The sequence below is a fragment of the Buceros rhinoceros genome, unplaced genomic scaffold (assembly GCF_000710305.1).
Source record: "Buceros rhinoceros silvestris isolate BGI_N320 unplaced genomic scaffold, ASM71030v1 scaffold6041, whole genome shotgun sequence".
In the NCBI taxonomy this organism is placed as follows: Eukaryota; Metazoa; Chordata; class Aves; order Bucerotiformes; family Bucerotidae; genus Buceros; species Buceros rhinoceros.
The window spans coordinates 1-20,241 of NW_010395849.1; the positions used below are offsets into that span (position 1 = coordinate 1).

General features: G+C 38.6%; 1 protein-coding gene across 1 annotated transcript in view; it reads left to right on the top strand.

Moving 5' to 3' along the window:
* The first annotated feature begins 1,940 nt into the window (after positions 1-1,940).
* Positions 1,941-20,241, top strand: part of METTL15 (methyltransferase like 15) — a 77,523-nt gene continuing 59,222 nt past the window's right edge. Inside the window, exon 1 of the mRNA XM_010145677.1 lies at positions 1,941-2,211. Within this exon, the coding sequence (XP_010143979.1) occupies positions 1,948-2,211 (264 nt within the window). The 5' untranslated portion in view covers positions 1,941-1,947. The remainder of the gene's footprint in view (positions 2,212-20,241) is intronic.

A 20,241-nucleotide genomic window follows, 5' to 3' on the forward strand; every position in this document is an offset into this window, starting at 1 on the left:
TGGGGTTCAGCCTTACCCGCCCTGGGGAGCTGCGGGTGCTCGCTATTGGGGCTGTGGGGAGCCTGGGGGTGGTGGTTATCCCGCCGGCGTGAAGCGGAAGTGGAGACTCTTACAACCGCTCTGCGAGGGCGGGCGCGGCACTTCCCGCCTTCCTGAGCTCCTCAGGGGGAGAGCGGGCGGCCTGGGTGGAGGAGAGGTGCGGCGCGATGAGGCGAAGCGTGCGTGTGGAGGAACGGGGCTGTCAGGCAGGGACAGAGCCCGCGGTGAGGGGGTCTTCCCCCCCGTTCAGGTGGGGTGGGCAAGCGGCACTGGCCTGGCCTGGGCTGTGGGGCGCGGGGAGCAGCCCTTAGCCTTCTCTCTCTGCGCGCTGCTGTGGGGCCTGGCTTGTGTTGGGGTGTGGGCTGCGCGCCCCTCTTCTGGCTGCCTGTGGGAAAAACTGTTAAGGATTCAGAGTTTGGTTCCTTTACTGCATGTACTGTCTGCAAGTCCTGCTCTGCAGGCAGGTGCTGTAAACTGTGCCTGAGTAACACTGAAGATGCTTGTTGTAAGAAAGTGTGCTTTCAGTTCATCTCTACGAAAAAAATGCCCAGTTGTGTAGTATGAGGTTGGTCATCAGCAAAGGGCGTCCCTGGGGTTAACAGCAGCTCCTGGGCTCATACCAGCTAGGGCAGTCTGAATTACACGGTAATTGTTGGACTTCACCCTGCCTGTACAGTATTTTCTGTAGCAGCATTGTGGTTTGCTGCAGACCCTCAGGGCTAGAGTTTGTCTGTGCAAGGTTATGGAGTGATACACTCTTCCAAACTGGAGGTAACGGGAAGCACTATGCAGTTGAAGCTTCAATTCTGAGGAGAGTAACCCTCAAGAGGTGATGGCTCAGCGTGTTCTTATCTGTGCAGACAAAATAGGTGAAGTCTCTGGCTAGGTAATGCAAGCAAAGCATGTAATAAAAATCTGGTAGTTAAAATAAGGCTACTCTTCTGTTAATGGGATAAGTGTAGGAGGGCGCTCTTCCAAATGGTTTTATGTCAAAGTTTGCTACTGTCTTGTCTGATAGGAGAGAGTATGCAATGCAGTATTACAGAAGGTCTCAACTCCATAATGAAATGCAGATATTTTACAAATAAAGCCTTGTTATCACCTGTGTTAAACTTTCAGTTTGTGTTTTTTTTTTTTTAAATGGAAGGTAAAAATTTGTAGAGGTCATGCAGCCTTCTACTGGTAGGTTACGGACTCGGTTTTGGAGTGTTTTGGACAGAGGGAAAAAATCCTCAGTTTTCCATGTAGTTAAAAGTCGAGCTATGTAGGCAGCCACTCTGATGTTTCTAGGTGTGGAGTATTATTTCAGTTAGTTATGCTCTGGAGAATTCTTACCTCTGGTTGTGCTCAGAATACTTGATGTTACAGGATATGATGCATAATGAAAACCATATATTTTCTACATGTGTAGCGCTAAATTATAGCCCTCCTTTAAATATGGTGGCACTGTTTGATTTGTCCCTTCCTGTGTTACCTAGAAATATGAAAAACTTGGCAACCAGAGTGCTGCTATTCAGAGCAATTGCCTCATTACGTTTGGCCAAATGGAGGGGAACAATTTGAATGTGTCTGGTTGTGCTCAGGTTTGAATAGTCATGTAATGCTGGTGTCTCTGGGATGTTGTAATGCTATTAGAGTCCTGACAAGGAAAAGGAAAATAAGGTGTTCCTTAAGAAAAGGGATCTGTTGTTGCTTGAATATGATTGATTGGTAGATAACATTGAAAATTCTGAAAATTAGTTAGAGATTATTACGTTTTGGTGACACATTTATAAATCTGCTCATCTTGAACTGTGTAATGCGTTACTTGTAGCATCTTGGCTTTGTTTTTTAAACAAACCTACTGTTTTTACTGCTTGTTTCAAAGTAATTCCCATCATTTGTTTTTCTAGGTGGATCAACTCCAAAATGTTATCTCAGTGTCAGTGCCAAGTTTACAAATGCTTCTTTCTGCAAAACTTAAAATTGAATTCAATAAATGGGGCTACTTTGGTCAGAAGGATCCATTTTTCAGCAAAAAAACTTTCTGACTGTGACTTAGAGGAACGAACTGTCCAGAAATATGAAACTGAAGAGTTGCCTCAAAGAACAGAAAACAATAGTTTTGGAAGATTGCACACACCAGTGATGCTGGAGGAGGTTGTTAATTGTTTATCCCCCCAGCCAGGCCAGGTAAGTTAAATGATGAGTTAACAACTGTGATTCAGTAGCAGAAAAATTTGAGTGTTGTAGGGATAACTTTTGTTTAGAGGAATAAAGGGATGCTCTTTATGAATGAGTTCCACCTTTTAAAGGTTCTAAACTGTTTTGCAATTCAAATTAAGGCTCTGTATTCAAAATAGTAAAAATGTGGTATCTACATGCCTGAATCCCAAATAAGCAGTATTTGTAAAAACTGTAGTAAGTATTTGAATGACCTCTTGCTTTTGTGCTTGTCTTGTCTTGCTCTTGTGTATTTCTAGGTAATCTTAGTACTAATAGTAGCAGAGTGTTCTCATGTGTGGTTATGAAATCTGTGAAGAGCTCTCTTCCTTTTGTGTAAGAGGTAGTAAATGTGAATGTTTAAAAAACGTCATCATCATCCCTTGTTCCAAAATGGTTATTTTCAAGGTTTCACTTGGTCTGAGGCCCTTTATTTCCTTATGGTACGCTTACGCTGCGTAATGTGGGTACTGTAGCTATGAAGTGACTGTGTATGGTACCAGAAATGGTTTAACATCAATAATGTGAAAGTATTACAAATTGTCATCTTCAGCTGTGGTACTGTGAGCAGGTTCCTTTTGGTATATGGCTTAGGTGAGGTCTCTGCACTGCAGTGTTGATGTAGCCTTATTGTAGTGGTGTATGTGGTGTAAGCATACTGCTACACACTCACTTTACAAAAGTGATACACAGTGAAATAGGTTTTGTATGAGAGTCTTGAGCACAATATGGAGTTGAAAGGTTTTCTTGTGCAACTTAAATGATTAAATGATTGCATCTGTGAATTTTTTTGGTCTTTTTGTGTTAGCTTCATAGAATCTTTCCAATTTAGGCTTACTAAAGTGTATTTTTATATGGGACAGGAAGAAGTAGAAAGTTCAAAGTGTGTGTGAGTTTGGTTATTTTTACTCAAAACCAGCACTGCCCAACCATGGCAAAGGGTTATAGCAAGCTTGAGGTGAATTCAGGGATCAAAAAGTTGTGATCACATCTTATTGCATGACCCTGTGAGAGTTTCTTTAATCTTGGAAGATAATGTACCATTTGAAATGTTTTGAAAACCAGAGAGAATCTGAATAGTGTAATTATTGTAACATACATGTTGCTCTTGCATGTGTCCAACTGTTGACGATACCAAAGTAGTGAAATACATAAGGAACTTTGAATTCAGATTTCATTGAGATGTCAGAATGACGATGAAATCCTCACTCATTAAATTAACATATAAATTGTGATACCATATGTAAAATGTTTTCCAGTTGTGTAAGTTTGTAATTAAGAATTAAGGAAAGGCAGGTGAAATGGCTATTAAACTGTGTTGATGTAAAAAAAACTTATTTGGCAACAGACCTTGTGAAAGAAACTATATTTGTGGTTATAAACTGTGGAGAGTATTGTTGTCCCTGCAGGCTTTTAGATAAGCTATTTTACATTCATAAATATTTAAATTATTGTTGGGGTGGGATTTTTTCAGGTCTGTGTATACATGGTTTTGCAGATTCCTAAGCTAGTGGTGAACCACTAATAACAGGTATAAGAGAGCACAAGTGTTACCTTGAAGAGAAGCATTTATAATCTGGCTCACCTGTTTAACATAACTGGAAGTGACAACGGCACTTACATTTTCCTCAGGCAGATAAATCCAAATATTTGCAGCTCTTCCTGAAGCCAAGTTTTGAAATTAAGTTGTGTGCAAAAGTATGCAATGTATTAACAGTTTTACTAGGGTAATCATCAGTGAAACTTTGAGCAAAGATTGAGACTGATTCTCACTGCCATGGGTGGTGGTACAGTTCCTGTTAACATGGATATGGATCTGGGACCATTGTATCAATTTACATTTTTAATGTTGTGGCCGTGACTAGGAAGCCCAGAAACTCTTCCTTTATTTCATGGGCAGGGAAGGTAGTGCTCTGATCCTTGGTTTTGTTTTTCTGCTTTCTACTCTACTGCACATGTGAAGATTTTCTCTAGTCAGCTTTAACACAGTTATTTGCTGTTATAAAAAGCTGATTTGTGCCTCTACTTCTTGTTGTGTCCTAAGACAAGGAGTTGCCAATATAAAGAAAATCCAATTAGAAAGACAACATTCTCCCTCTCGTTTTGGTCAGTGAATGGGGTTTTCATTTTACGTATAGGGGTTCTTAAGAAAATAACTGTTACTTAAAAGTGAGTCACACTGAGATAAAGATGTTAGTATCCTCCTACTTGAATATTCTTGTTGACTGTTTCCTTTGTCAGGGATTTAAGCAGTACTATTTCCACTTACCTTTGAATCTTTTATTGCCTTACAGCTTGTTTCTAAAAAGTCCCTGTAGTAGTCCTGTCTTTGAAGCACATTGTACAAATTAGTTTTTACTGATCTACTTCACTTCTCCTCAATGAAGAGTCTGTGGCAGTAAATCCACAGACAAGTAATTTCCTCTCTAAGTTTACTGTATTGACTAAACTACTTTTAGTCTTCTCAGTCCACTAGTGTTCTTTATGTGTACTTGACCAGTGTTTCTGCAGTTGTTTGGGCAGCTTGAGTTTTCTCTGTTCTCTTAGACTTTAAAGTGGCAAACCAAGCATATTTTCCAAATGAATGTCTTTGGACATCCAGAAGCATATCTTCCCAACTTTCAGCCTTTTTTCCTTTGTAATAATCACTTGTCTCTTAACTAGGGATGTGGATCTCTTCCACATTGTATGGCTATAGTGATGTGAAAAGGAATTTTCTATAGCAGTGAGTTCTAGTATGAATGCAAGAGGGTGAAACTTAATTTTAATTATTCTTCTGGGTGTCTTGTAACAAAGGTTCTTAGAGGTTGCAAAGCTCTAGGAAACTATTTTGATAGTGCTGCAGCACAAACAGCACACTTCTATGTAGAGTATTTAAATTGCAGCTAGAACAAACAAATGCTACACCCTCCTCAGATTTTATGGGGAAGCTTATGCTCAGATGACTCCTATGCTTTTGCATTAAACATGATCTAGAATAGACTGAAATGGAGATATAGTAAGCTTTTAAGTTATTATGTGGTTTGTGATAGTTGTGGAAACTTTTTTCTAATATCTGTAAATTAAATGATAGGTGGTCAAACTTGAGGTGAGAAAGAATGAGACATTCTCTTTTCTCCAGTGTTTTAAGTGATTCATCAGGAACTGAGTTAATATCAGATGATCTTTATTGCATTATGTTAATTTGTGTCTAAAAAGATAAGGCAGTTAATTTTCTCCTAACAGATCTTGTCTGACATCTTCCTGAGGTAGCTGGGACTTCTCCTGGAAGTAGCTTCTTTGATTCTTTATAAAATTACTTGTTTTTATTACTCAGCTTTTACTGAAGGGGCTGCCCTCTTTCTCCTGGAAATACTGTGTGATACCTGGCTTCCAGAAAGAGTCAGGTATTTCTTAAAAACATCCAGCTTTGCCATGAGCTTTCCTTTCAGTCTTTCAGGTAAATACATTGCATTGTTCTCAGGATAGCTACTATTGTCATGCATGCAAATGTCAAATGAATCTTTTTCTGCAGAGGGAGAGTATGGTCATGGCCTTCCAAAATTAACAAGAGGAAGCATAAGATGTTACTGACAGTCAGACATTGGTCTTTGGTCGCTGAAGTGCTGCTTGAGCTCTGCAGATAGTTTGAAGACAAGTAGCCTTCCACCTCCCAAAAGTCGGTTGCCACTGTTGGATGTTGTTGAACTGGAACATAGCTGTCTCCTTGCTTATTCTGCAGACTTAGATAGTAAAGTAATAGATGACATTGAAAGGAAGCTGAGGTAGACTGCTGGTGTGCAGAAGTGGAGTTGATTGTTCTGAAATTGTTGTCTTAGTTTCTTTATATCCTTGTCCATATGTCAGTATTCCTTTTCTTTTTCTGCCTTATATTGAGTAAGCTCTTAAGGACAAAAATAACATTCTCTGTGCAGCCTCCTGCAGAGTGGAATTCTGTTTTGTGAGAAGGGTTTCCAAGTATCATGGTGTATAAATAGTTATGTGGCTATGCTGGTGACCACAGTACTTACTGTAGTACTTTCAAAGCCATCTGCAAATCATTTCTAATTGGAACAATCAGTTGAATTGGAGAGGGACCTGGAAAAATTAATTCTGTGCTCTTGAGTTGTATGAGGTATTTTGTAGGATGCAACCAAAATGCCAGGTTTAGCATGGAGAAATGCTGACATACCTGCCTTGGACAACACGCTGTGGACACAGTAGCTGGTTTTTAGCATTTTAGCCTATTTTCCACTGGACTTATAAAATGGAAGTAGGTGACATAAAGCAAGTGATTTAGTGTTCTTTATTGTAGAATTAACTCTTTTTTCTGTGGAAAGCATGCTGAAAATATTTTTACATATGCAATTTGTATCGTTAATTTTTCTGTGGCAGCAGCACAGTAATTTATATGGTGATTGATGAAGATAAGCCATTGTAAAACAGCAAGAGGCAAAAAATTAGTACAGAGAAATTCTGAAAATATTTTGAGAATTACAGAACAGTGTTTGCTGTTTTGAAGCTGGTACTGCCGTGTGATTAGACTGTGGTAGCAGGAAATGAAAAATATTCATGTATGAAATCTGAATGATGGTACAAACAAGGCATGGTGAAGAAGTCCCTTCAGATTTTGTTTTTTTATACTTCAGGATTTTGCTTTTAAGAGAAAAAGTAACTAAAAAACTTGGAGAGGGGGAGGAGGAGAATAAGTTGATGGCTACAGCTGCACAGGGAAGCATCTTCTGGTTGTTATTCTTGGACATCAGCCCGACCACCTCTTCTTCCCACCTGCAGTATGACTCTCGGGAGGCACGTCTAAATGTTATCATCGCAACAAGACAGCTCCCACCAACTTTGTTCTGTATCTTTCTCTATTGCAGTAGAGGAACGGAAGCCTGCAGCTGCCATCTCCAAAGAGACCAGCAAGGGAACTTGGTCTGCCTACTGAGAACAACTCTGCAGATGTGCCAGATTTCATTTTATTGTAATACTGGGTTAGCTCGCTGTTATCACTCTACCGCATAACAAATGGTAGTGCTTCAGGAGACTATTTAAGACGCTATGTTATAATAAAACAAGATTCAGTGCTTTCGGGTGACTCAGCTTGTAATGACGCTGTATATGCTTTCCTTTTCTGTTGTGACAGCATTAGTCTTTGCACCTCTTGGGGAAAACTAATAAAATTCACCAGAAAGTAATCTAAGCCCTTTAAATTTTAACTTGAGTGAGCCTGTGATCGCAGAAAGGGTGATAATTAATATATGTAGCTACTCATTTCCTTCTCATCTAGTACTGTGTCAGCCTTTTGGCTAAGCTTTCTTATTAAATATTTGAGTTTGCAAACAGGAATACTGGCTTTTTCTATAACACAAAATATTACTGGGAGTTTAAGATCGCAATTGGAGTATGGGAAATATCTGCAGGGTTTTTCTTACTTTCTTGTTTTTCTGTTTAAGTTAATTGTGTTTTGAGTAGCTTTGCACAGGCTTGTTCTGCATAAAGAGGTAATTAAAAGGTTAAACTACCGAATATGATGTTTAAAATTAACAGGATCTGGAGTCATCCAAATGACTGGGGTTTGTTTTGGATATTTTTGTTTGGATTTTCTTAAAATAGTTTTTCTTCTTCCCAGAGTTTCTGAGCACATCACCTTCATTCCAGTGGTGCTTGGTGCTCAGCAGCTTGGAAAAATACCTCTCTAATAATTGTGTTTTAAACACTGAAATCAACTAATACTGTTTCAGGCTCCCTCTTTATAAAAAGTTGTATTAGTTATTGCTGTAGGCCTCTGGCAGCCAAGACTTAGCAAAACCATGCATGTGGCCATTTTGGGTTGGCTAACCATAAATATTAAAGAATGGATTAGATTTGCAGTTGAGCCTTTGTAAAATTTTCATTGCATCTTAAATATCTCCTCAGTTATAATTGAGGAAAGAAGTTTCTTCTGAGGTAGCTGAGGAAATCGGCTCTGTCTTGCTAAGTCTAGTGATTAGTTGAAGTCATTCAGACATTGAAATTTTAATTTCCTATGGAAATGTTAATAATGGCGTGCTTGAGTCATAATGTCATTGAATCTAATTCCAGACAACGTTACTCTTAGGAGAGTGAGTAAAGTAAATAATGCATACTGAAGCGAGGCCTGCTGGAGCTGCCTACAAGCAGGTGACAAAAGCGGGTGGTGGTGGGTTTTGTTTGCTTCTCTAACCTCTGATCTGGGAGGGAAAGGGAAGGGGCTGGGGCTCATGGATGATCTGTTGCATTGAAAAAAATTGTTCCCGGTAATCTTTCAGGTTTTTCACTCAGTGACGTGAAATGCAGCGTTCGGGTGGCAGGTTTCACGCTGTGTGAGGAGTGCCGCTTGGCATAGACTAGTGGATCTGGGATGGGGCTCGCTTTGCTTCTGATCCTGTGAGGATTACAGCGGTCTACCAGCGACTGGTCTTTTGCCAGGCTTCTGTGAAGGAGCTACAGCTGGTGACTGAGAAAGCCCTCGTGTATTTTAAGATAAGTTGTAGATTTTTTTTTTTACAGGTGGATTATGCTGGTATGTTCTGTAGAAGCCAGATCATAAATCAAGGCATGCAGTTTTAGAAAATAAGTGAAGAAGGCAAAACAATCACAGAGAGGTAAAATGCCTTGTTTTCTGTTTTAATACTAAAAATCTTCATAAGAAGGGATTATCTTGCCTACAAACTGCTGTTTCGTATTTAACTGTAATCAGAAAATTGAATCCTTGTGAAGAAAATATATTTGAAATTGAGGCTATTGAGTGATTATGATTGATGGATACTTTAAAATATCTTATTCATAAGAATCTTTTTTCCCCTGTGTGGAGCATTGTAGAGATGGTTGGTAGAAAATGCAAGTTACTGAAATGCTTGAATATGTAGACGCAGCCAGTGATCTTAGAGAGGCTTTAGCTGGATGCTGGTATAAGTAGCATCCTGTGTTAGTGTCCTGAGGAGAAGCATGTGAACAATAGATAATAATGGTTGCACTATGCTGAATTCTTGAATAGACCAGTACTGGAACATCATTTTATATTGTGCTTAATACATTATATGAGGAGGTTGTTTTCCTACAAAATGCTAACTATTTATTTAGATTTCTTTTTGTAATGTGGCTTATTAGACTTGGAGAGTAAACAACTTTTTGTATTCTCTCAAAGGTGCTTTTGGAAAATAAAAATTACAATCCAATTATGTTCCATCTATCAGTCCTTAATTTTTTGAATGACATAGTAACTTCTTACATAGATGGAAGATATGTACTCTATAGAACTGGTAGGAGATACTTTTTGCTCACAACCAAAATTGTTTTTTGCTGTGTACTGTATTGCTGCTTTTTCTTCACTCTAGTAGATACCAGAAAAAATGATCTCTATGGTGTAGTGTATTACCATTATCAAAAATACAGAACTGTAAGGTTTGGAGTTTCTTTTGGTTGTCTTTATTTTCTTGCAGGTGATGCTGTAAGGCATAAAACCTTTTAACCCCTTTGTAATGTTTTCACTGACAAGTTCAGCTCTTGTATACTTGAGCAAGGTGGGATTTGTGCCTCTACAGATCTGTGGCTTAGTCAGAAATTTCATAGCAGTGTCATCAACATCACCTTTTTGGTAGCAGGTGCAGAGTTTTGGAAGGCTTGTTTACCTTGCATGTCTTTCAACATTTTGAAGTTTGCAGGGAAACTTGGAGTGACTGCTTTGCTCTACAGCAAACCTTGACCACTTTTTGGCACAGGTGTTTTTATTTTCCAGAAGTTCCTTTTTCATTCCTCTTTCATAGGTAAATAATTTTCTTAGAACACAGCAGAATTTTGTGACTGATTGAAGTTGAGGTACCATTAGAACACATACATGAATAGTAAGTCATCTTTCATTTTTGGAGAGCCTTATAGAAGTAACAGAATGCAAATGATGATTTTTCTTTCAAAATGGGAGGCAGGAACTTCAGAGTATCCAGGTGTCTGTGTACAGTGTGTGGTTCTCTAGATGAGTAATAATATTTTCCTTTCTGTGAGGCAATAGTTTGGAAACAGATACTGAAAAATCAAAATAGTTACTCTCTAGCTTAAAAACAGATGAGTGTGATTTACCTTATGAAACTGAACATTCTTGCCAAATATTTTAAATACCCCTGAGAGGGAGGAGAGGTTATTAGTATGCTAAAGACTAAATAATGCTTCTTACTAAATTGTGATGGTATAAAAATACCCTGATAAAAATCAAGAATATTTTTGACTACCTTTGACCTCTCATTTTCTTAGTTCTTGGAAAAATTTTTTTTGTATTGTATTTATTAATTTTTTTCAGCACTGACTTTGAGTGTGTACAGTTTATTTAGAAATATAAAACCCTTCCAGGATTTCTCTAAAAGTAAATTTCTCTAACAGAACTTCGTTGCGATCCCACGAGTAACCAACTTTTAGAATGTCTCGCTGTGCCAAGGCTTTTTAACAAACCACTTTATTTAAAATAATTTTAAAAGCTCTGCCTTTTGGCAGACATATAAAGCAAGCATGCTTTTAAAATTTATGCATATTTAACAGAATCAAAGGCAAATTCTTGGGTAGTTTTGCAAAAATAAAAAGAATCCTTTTTCTGCATGGTTGGCGTTTGCCTGCATTGGGTAGGACGTGGTGATAGGTGCAGTAAACAGATTTGGAACAAGTGGGTAGGGTGCTGGAGCATTCTCCATCGTAAGCTACATCTTGAGTCAACCAAAGCAGCAGCACTTAGAACTGAGAAATACAGTAATTAAAATTTATAGATACCTGCCTTGGAATTTATCAGAGGGAGGTAGGTAGTCTTTGCTTTTCAAGATTAGTCCAAAGTCCTTATGGCATGCCTTTGAGAAGCTGTCCCTCCTTCAGCTTACATGAGGTAGGATCTCTTAGCAGATGTAACTTCCATGTGGGGAGCAGGAAGTGCACCCCCGACAGAGCAGAAGAGGAGGAAGAGTTATGGAAGCGTTCTGTTTTCTCATGGATAGTTATGTTATCTGTAAGAACTTGGGTGACTGAAATGCTATGATCATGGAGCAAAAAAAGACCTCAAATTGATAAATCTTTTTATGAAAAAAATAGCAAAAATAGTTCAAGACTTCTACTAGTTCTAGAAAGATCTATTAAACATTTTATAAGTTTTGACAGGTGCCACTCCTGAAAACCGGCAATATTGCTGTTGCGAAGCGTGGAATGGGTGTATGTACATGGGCATATTTTGTTTGAGCAGAGAGGATTTATCTTTTTTAGTGAAGGCTCTTGTAGATGGGTAATTGTTCAGCATGACTGAATGCAGACCTCTTTGCTGGCCTTGAATTTATAAGCAGTTACCTAGGGAAGGTATAAAAATGACAAAGTCACCTTGGGAAATGGTATCCTATTGAAAAACCTTTCTTAGCAGAAAATAAAGAGTTTACTTCTGAAGCAGTAAACCCTTACCTGGCCGCAACTAGTGCTTAATTAGTTGTGTGGAGCATTTTCCTCAGTATTATAGTACTGTTACATTCTTCAGAGAGCTTTCTAGTATACGCCTATTTTGTAATGCTAGTAGGATTCCTCTGTACTGCATGGATCATTTGGGATAATGTCCAAGATGTGATTCATTGTAATGTTCTAAGGGGTTATGAAATATTTGCAGACTCTTCTGGATGATTTTATGAGGGTGAGATGATCTTGTTGGATTTCCGTTCTTTGAAGAATTTTGCAGATGCGGTCGGTAACTAAGATGTGCTGTACTGCTTTAATTACTTCTTGGTGAGACATTAAAAAGTTTACCTCAGTTTTTGTAAATAACTTGGTTTATGAATTTCTTCAGCTGTTTTGAGCATGGCTTAGAATAGGTTAAATTGTTATTCACTACAGACAATTTTGATCTGGTATAATAAAAACATGAAGAAACACTAAGTACACTACCTTTCTATAGCAAAAATATGTAACAGTTTTCTTGGCCTATAGGAAAAGTAGCACTTAAGATGACTTCCTGCAGTATTTTGGATTTCTGTAGCTGGTATGCTGGAAGCATTAATAAAAATGATCTTTTTTTACAGTGAATTTAAAAAAAAAATTTTTTTCTTGTAAACTTAGGACTGTATTTGTAGTGGTCTAACCCTTGGTTTATGGCTGAACATGTCCTATTCGTATAGATACACAGACATAAAGGAGTTGCGTTATGCAGTGGTCTGTGTTTCATATCCAGTCTTAACCCTACCAAGAGAAAGGAAATTGGCTGGAGCATCATTTAAGTATTATAGAAGACTAAACTAAATATATGAAAATTGTGTCTTGCCATGGCAAGTATCATTTATGTCCTCTGTTTTCCAATTTGGAGGGTTTTGATGATGCAGTGGAGGATAAGTGAATTGTTTATTTGTCACTTACCGTTCTGGCATTGAATGGTTTTGCAAGTTGCATCAATAGTTTCTGTGTTTTGTGAGCTTCCTTTGGAAAATGCTTTTAGATTACATTTTTGTATTTTAAGACATAGTTACATTAAAAAAATTGTATTTTTAAAAAATTACATTAAAAAACCGACTTCATTTTTATCACAACATAAGATTCATCTGTGTTAACTTTTTGCTTCGTGAGTATCTGCTGTTGAGTGAACGTATTGCTTGTCCCTCCTGACATTGCAGTGCTCAAGCTGAGCCAGGAGATGGATTCTGAGAGTGCACCTTGTGCTCCAACCGTTAATAAATATTTAGCCTGAAGAACCAAAGTAGAAGTGGTCTGAAGTACATCCCACTGAATGTGTGTAGGGTCTCAAACAGAACAGTGGTCTGCCCTCTTCTTCCACAGGCCCGCTAAGGTAGGCATAGCCAGGGAGTGCTGGGTGAAGAAGCTCTTCATTTTGTTTTGATTTTGTCTTATATGCTGGTCTCTGTTCAGACTGCTTTGAATTCAGATATTTGTCTCTTGACTTATATCCCTACAACATTTGAGTTCTTCTCAGATCATCTACAGATAAATCCATTCATCCAGATTCATTATACACTTTATCTTTACAGCTGTCCTGTAAGGTACCACAGTGCCCACACAAATGACCCTTTTCCCGCTTTTTCAAAGATGTTTCAGCTTAAACATGAGGTTTAGAGCTTTGAAACATGCTGGAGTGACATCCACTAGCAGATGTTGAGGTCAAAGCGTGGCTGCAAAGCAGATCTAGGGTTCCTGAGTTTTACAGCCAGGAAGATGAGAACTGGTAATGTGACCTACCTGCTTGGTGTACTGACCTCCTGAGAATCCCACAAGAGCTGTGGTGGCAGAGGTGCCAGTGTTCATCTGTCAGCTGAGTGCACTTCTGAATTGCTCTGTTGGATATTGCAATTTCCAATGCCACGTCGCTTTTCAAAAGGAAACGCGAGTTGAAGCAGCCGATTCTTTCCTAAGGGTTGGCTGGAAGAGCCAGGTTGAGCAGGTAAGCCAGTGAAATGTCTTGCTGCCATTGAGGTCCAGCTTCCCTGCTCCCCATGTTCTCCATCTCGCTATGTTCTTGTCCCTCCCCGACTGTTTTGTGAATCGGTTAAACACAGTAACATGGCAGAAAACAATACAGCTTTTTCCTCTGTGTTTGTTCCCTGAGCCATTCAGGGAAGTTCAGTTGGTTTATGGCAGTACCTGGTAAGCAGCAGCACCAGTGCTGGGAGACATGAGCTAGAAGACAACTTGTATATGAGAAAACAGTGCAGAACTGCTCCTTCCTCCCTGCCCCACCAATACTGAACATCCTGTGAAACCTTAGTACTGATACTTGGTAGGTTGTCATTCTCTGACTCGCTGTGAGAAAGAGATGAAGTATGTCTGTTCCCAGTAAAGTTACAGCTTTTTCAGCCATTAAAAATTAATGTTAAAATACTGAGGTTTGTAGGTCCTCGTGTAGGTTCTGGGGAAGACATGCTTTAATTTAAGATTCTCTCTTAATTACAACATTCATGCTTATTTTAACCCCCGGGAGCCTCCTGTTCCACACTTTGCTCCAGGCTTAAGTTCTTTCTCAAGTTTTTTTCTGGTCCTGCTTATGATCTAGCTTAACAGCTCTCAAGCTGCACTGCACATGCTGCTATCTGGGTATACGTTCTTGCTCTGCTGATTGTCCAGCCATGGAGTGAGCTCTCATGGAAATGTTTACTTGCATTTGGTTTTCAGGTGACTAAGCTGGTCCAACCCCTGACTAGAGGGCCAGGTGCAGCGGGAGCTGAAGATGATAGTGAGCAGCTGGCGGTTTTGAGAAACAATGATATGTTTACGTCAGTTTGTGCATGCGTACTGAAGGGCTTCTCAACAGGTTGCCTGTCTGGTGTCTGGACACCTGTCATCCACTCTTCGGTGATTGCTTTCTCTGTGTCGGTGCTCTCAGAACGGAATCTGAGAGCAAGACAGACAGCTTTCCTTTTCTGAGCTTCTGCACTTTGCATTTCAGATGACTTAACTGAGTGTTCCCAAAACAACTGGGGGAAAAGTCTTGCCTTTAAAGGGAACATGGATTTGGAGGTCTGTAAGAATACCAGTAGAAGAGTCTCTCACTCAGGATTGTCTCCCTGTTATTTTTATTTCAGAACTTGAAGATGCCATTACTACCCAGTGCAATGGTACAGTTGGTATAGTTCTAAAGTACAAGCAAACATGTTTTTTCCCTGGGCAGGGAAATGGCTGAAGATGTTTTGTCACTCTTCCCTACCACCCTAACTCACCCATCGGCTGAAGATCTGACAGAAAAATTTCAGTCTCCAATTGTTATAATCAGTCAGGGCTCTCAGCGGCAGAAAATGGGATCTTTCGACAAAATGAAGATATTTTATTAATAATAGATAGTGCTACTTGAGCAGCTTATAAAAAAGCGTATTTAAAATCTGCTTCAGCTTCAAACTGTACAAAGCATTACATGTATTTTGATTTTTAAGATGTTTATCTGAAATAGAGTTAAAACAACACTCCTGAAATTCTCTCTTTCATAAACCCATTTGAGCAGTTGTGTCAGTGTATAGTTTTGGTCATCTAAATTTTAAACCAGACTTTTGTTAAGAAGGTCACCGAGACTACTTTCCTTTTGATCTTGCATGCTTGTGGGTGCCTGGATAGTTCTGTAAGAAAAGTTTTCCTGGATGAGTCAGTGCTCTGAGTCATAGGCAGCATGAAGCCTGTAGTGCTCTAGACTAACTAATTGGTAACAGTCTCAAATTTAATTAAAGCACAGTTGTCAACTCTGTTACTGATTGACATCCCACTGAAGTATTTTGTTTTTAGCAACTTACATTAATTGTTCTTTGCTGTTACAATTTGTGCGTGGTTCAGATCTTGTTGCTGTTGAACAGGCCTGCCATTGCCATTATCTTTTACTGTCCTCTTTATGATTTTTATAGTACTGAGAATTTTTTTCCCATTAGGTCACATATTCAGTAATTATGCCTGTGGATTTACAGATGTTTAGAGTCCTTGGAGGGTTTTTTTAAAGTTTCATTCATGAAGAACTGTCATATTAGCACTGAGGAATATTCCTTGTAGTTTTCCTAAACTTTTGTAAGTGTTACACAAAATTTCTTAAAAATGAAATTATTGGGGTTTTTGTGTTGACTTGAAGAGTACATTTTCAGTTTTTCTGTTTTTCATTTCTAATGTTAATTTTTTGTTGTACCACGTTTACAATAACAAATGGCTTTTTCTTATCCCAGTGCCTGCCCATCATCCCCAGACGATGGCAGTGGTTTCTGATACCACTGGAGACTTTCCTCCTGTTCTGCAGTTCCTTTGTGTGTGTGGTTCTTTCCATGGTGCACCTTGAATCGTTGAGCTATTTGGGGGGCAGGGGGGAACAGGACACATCTTGAAGCTGTTTGCCTTTCGTTAAGGAAAAATAAAACAACTGCAGGGTTTGGGGGCAAAAAAGCAAGGGTTTTTTTTTTTTAGATTAGCATTATTGAAAAAAAAAAAACAACTTTGCTGGCTTTGTGTAGGACTCCTGCTTGCTCCCTCTGAGAACTGGGAAGTGAAAACTGGAGCAGATGATGACTCTGCAACTTAGTTTACTTTTAAAACCTTCAATATGATATTTTTGAACTTTCAGAAACTGTGCTATTTCCACGTGTGATACTGAAGTCGGGATGGTGAAGAAATGTCTTTCTAGAGTCTTGAGGAGGTAGAAGATGTTTTGATTACATACTTTTTTCCTCTTTCACAGTTTTTGCTTTCTCCTAAGCTCTTTAGATCTCAAGATCTTGCTAAACCACAAGATCCCCAGTAGTGCAATACTGGCTCACATGAGAAGTTTACCTGATCTGATGTCCAGTCTCTGGCAGTGCCCAACAGCAGGTGCTAATGGAAGCCTAACAGAAGCGGGAAGTAGAGAACGATTATTTTTCTACCTTGCATTACTTTTAATGCTCTGGTAGTAGTTTAAGGACAGCCTTGAGGGCAGCATGGAAAAAAGTTGAGAGTTATATTAATATTGCTGGCATAGTTTTCTTTCAAGTTTGATTGATCTTGGAAAAAAAAGCATTGAACATTAGCCCTCTTGCTACAACATATCAGTAATTTCAAAATTTGCATGAAAGGCACCTTTTTTTTATTTGTTCGAACTTGATGCCTGCTAATATCATCAGGTTCCCTGAGCTCTTGCATTTTGAGGTAAGTGAATCACACCATCTGGTACAGCTGTACAAAAGCAACGTTAATAGTCCTCCGCAGAAAAGTGCTGGAGCCTTCGAATGTTGTGTTGGACCAGAGAGATGTGTCCTAAGGGACTCCTTTTCCCCATTTCCTGTCTTCTTGTCCTTATCTAAGCCCAGTTTTTTATAAAGCGAAAGTGATGGAAGGTGTTCTGTTCTCTCCCGAAATGATCATTCACTTAGCTGTGAAATTTGTTCTTTGAATGTGATTTTTCTTGTCTTTCTGGATTGTAGATTTCCCTTACACCAACTTTTTCCTGGGAGTGCAAGGCTTACTGATACAGTTCATTCTCAGCCTTCTTTCTTACTGTAAGATTTCCTCCTTCATTCATTTTTACTTTGTCATCTTTATCTTGATTTTATCCAGTTCTCCTTTTCTAGCAGTTCTTCATGATTGCCCAACTGTACTCCTATTCTCCATCAAAGTATCTATTCATTTGATTTTGCATATTTAGTGTTTTAAAAACCTACATTTTAAAATGAATTTATGGCTGTAACTTTTTCATGTAGGTATTTATTCTGTTTCTTCACTCTGTGAAGATGTTTAGATGTTTTGCATGTGGTCACTAAAATAATATTTATCCTAGAAAACAGGAATAAAACTAACTCTTTAAGAGAAAAATGCAGCATAATGCAAAGTTTCTTTTTTCAGTTTGAGAGAAGTTTCCACCCACTTTACAATTGCTGAGGAGAGTAAAGCTGTACTTGGATGTATCCAGTTTCTAGATGAAGTAAAGTCGGATAAATGTCTTCCATTTCAGCCAAACTTTTCTTGCTCTACGCAGAAGATTTAGGAAAAAATTTCTGTGGTGGAGACTTGTAGCTTGGGTTTTAAACTTGTTAATTAGGGAACTATGATATTGTGGTTTGTACAGAAACAGCAGTAGCAGTATCTGCAATGAAAGTTGTGTGATGTTTTTGCTTTGTAAAATATTAATGGTGCTTCCCTGGACAAGCGTGTTACTAGTCATATAATCTTGGTTATAGAGTTAGTGGTGATAATTTCGTATTCTCATCTCATTTCCCACTCACCATTTGTATGTACAATTGTACATACATTTCTTCTAGCACTTCAAGCTTATTTGGGTTAGGTTATTGCTGGACAGAACTGGTGTGTTCTGAGGGAGCGCTGAAGATAAATGAGACTTCTGACCTGTTAATGGGATTTGTGCAACTTGGTACAGAAGTCTGGAACCCCCTACTGGTAGCTTAGATTTTCATTTTCTTTAGGTAGAGGAAATACTCAGGAATGTTTACATATGCTAATGATTAAAGTCATGCTTTTTTAATTGTGTGGGACAGTGCTTTCTTCGTAATACAAATAAATAAATAATGGCCATAATAGCTATTATTTTTCCTCTGTAATTTAACAGAATGTTAAAGTGAAATGTTTAGAGGTTGTCTTCTGTGTGCATTGACGTATTGCATGTTAGAGCCAATGGTTTTGCCTTGCTGTGGTAGAAGGATTACTTTTACAAATGTTGCACAAAATTTCTGCCAGGTAATTTCATTCTTCCAAGCAAGTAAGATGGGGGGGGAGAAAGAAATCATTAAATGGCATCAGAAACATTAGTCTTGGGAGTATTTTTTGGTGTCTTGGCTGCTGGTAGAGAAAATAATTAGAGAGTTAGAATTATAGAACTAAGACATCATTTCAGCAAATGTTATGCAGAAATTCTGTGGTGACCTGACTCTGAGTGGGCAAGAGTAAGTGCTTAGAATGTGATGGAGCTGGCATTTAGAAAATCCAGAAGATAAATTTTAACACCTACTGAGGCATGAAACAATTAAGGTACCAATTTTAGAATCATTTCAGAAGCTGTAATAGTTAAAATAATTTTACAAACAATCCAATAAGTACGTTTGGAAACATACTCTTAACCTCATGGTTTTTATGGTTCTGTGAAGAATTTTCCTAAGTGGTTCAGGAATGTCTTCATTTTTTCTCAGCAAGTCAGATTGCTGGCATTAGGACCTTTCTATTTGAGTAGTATATTAAAATATAGAAATATTAAAAGCAGGAGTGGAATACAAGGGGCAAGTTAGCAAAATCAATGTAATGAATGTAATTACTTTAAGCAAATATTAAAAGTTGTGCAAAACAATGATTCTTATCACGAGAAATGTATATCTGTACTTGAGATGGATTTGACAGATGGATTACATCTGTACATTGAGGTCCGTACTAAATATGTTTTTGGTAGTTTACCTCTGCTTCGTTCAGAGCAGCTGGGGACAGACATAACCCTTGTTTTTGAATGCAAACTGAATTCTTGTAGATTGTTTTAGGAAACATCTGATCATCTGCAGTTGCAGGTTCATAGTTTTCTATTTACAACAATGAACATGAAAAGGGAGGGGGTTTTATTTTGGAAGTTTAGGAGTCTCCATGACTCCTTTGCAGTACTGGTGGCCTGCGTGGCATGCGTGGAACATCTGTCCTTTCCGATTCCTTTTGGAAGGAACCATTAAATCTCAGTTCAGAAACCTATCAGCTTTTTGTGGCTGTGGTTAAATTAGAGCAAATGTTAATGCAGGAAGGCTACAAGTAACATTCCTTTTCAAACCAATTTACTTGTCAAATGTCTTTTGCTGTCTTTTGTTGCTTAATTTCATTGGTGACATTTAACCCATTCTGCTGTTGACAAGTGTTGGTGCAGATACCCATTGAATGCAATGGGTATATAGCTTTCAATATCTGAATTTTATTAACATTTTATTTTGGTGGTGGTTACCAGTTATGTGGTTTGTGGGGGGTTTTGTGTGTTAACCTTTGTGAAAGGATTCTGTCTGCAGTGATATTTTAGGACTCAGACAGGCTTACGTTGTTGTTTAGAGATACCCCTTTTTGACTATTTGCGTCCATAGTAAAGAATATAAAATACCTGTACATCTTGAGCATAAGACCTGGAGAATGTATTTGTGCTTACTTGTTAGTTAAGGGCCTTTAATGGTCTGTCCCTCACAGGATACTTAAATTTACAGTGTCCATAAGTGCTATCTCTTTGCCAAAGCAGGCACATGTTCTGTGTTACTGGAGCGTGGAGATTTGCAGCCCTTGTTCTTACGTTAAGTTTCAGAACTAGTCATTTTCCTTGGTTTCTTCAGTAGAAGCTGTGTCACATTGCTTGGACTTTCTAAAGGATCTCTGTAGTTTCACATTACTTTTTAGAAGTACATTATCTGTTGGATAGAGTAGTTGTCCTGTCCTGTGTGGTCCGTGGTGTTGGAATAGACCCCATCTTTCTAGGGTGTTGTGTTCAGGTCAGGTGTGTACACAGGCTTGGCACTGTTCTGGATAACGCACAAAGAAGTGGGGCTAAGCAGGAGATTAGCTATTAAGGACAAGCAAGCTCTC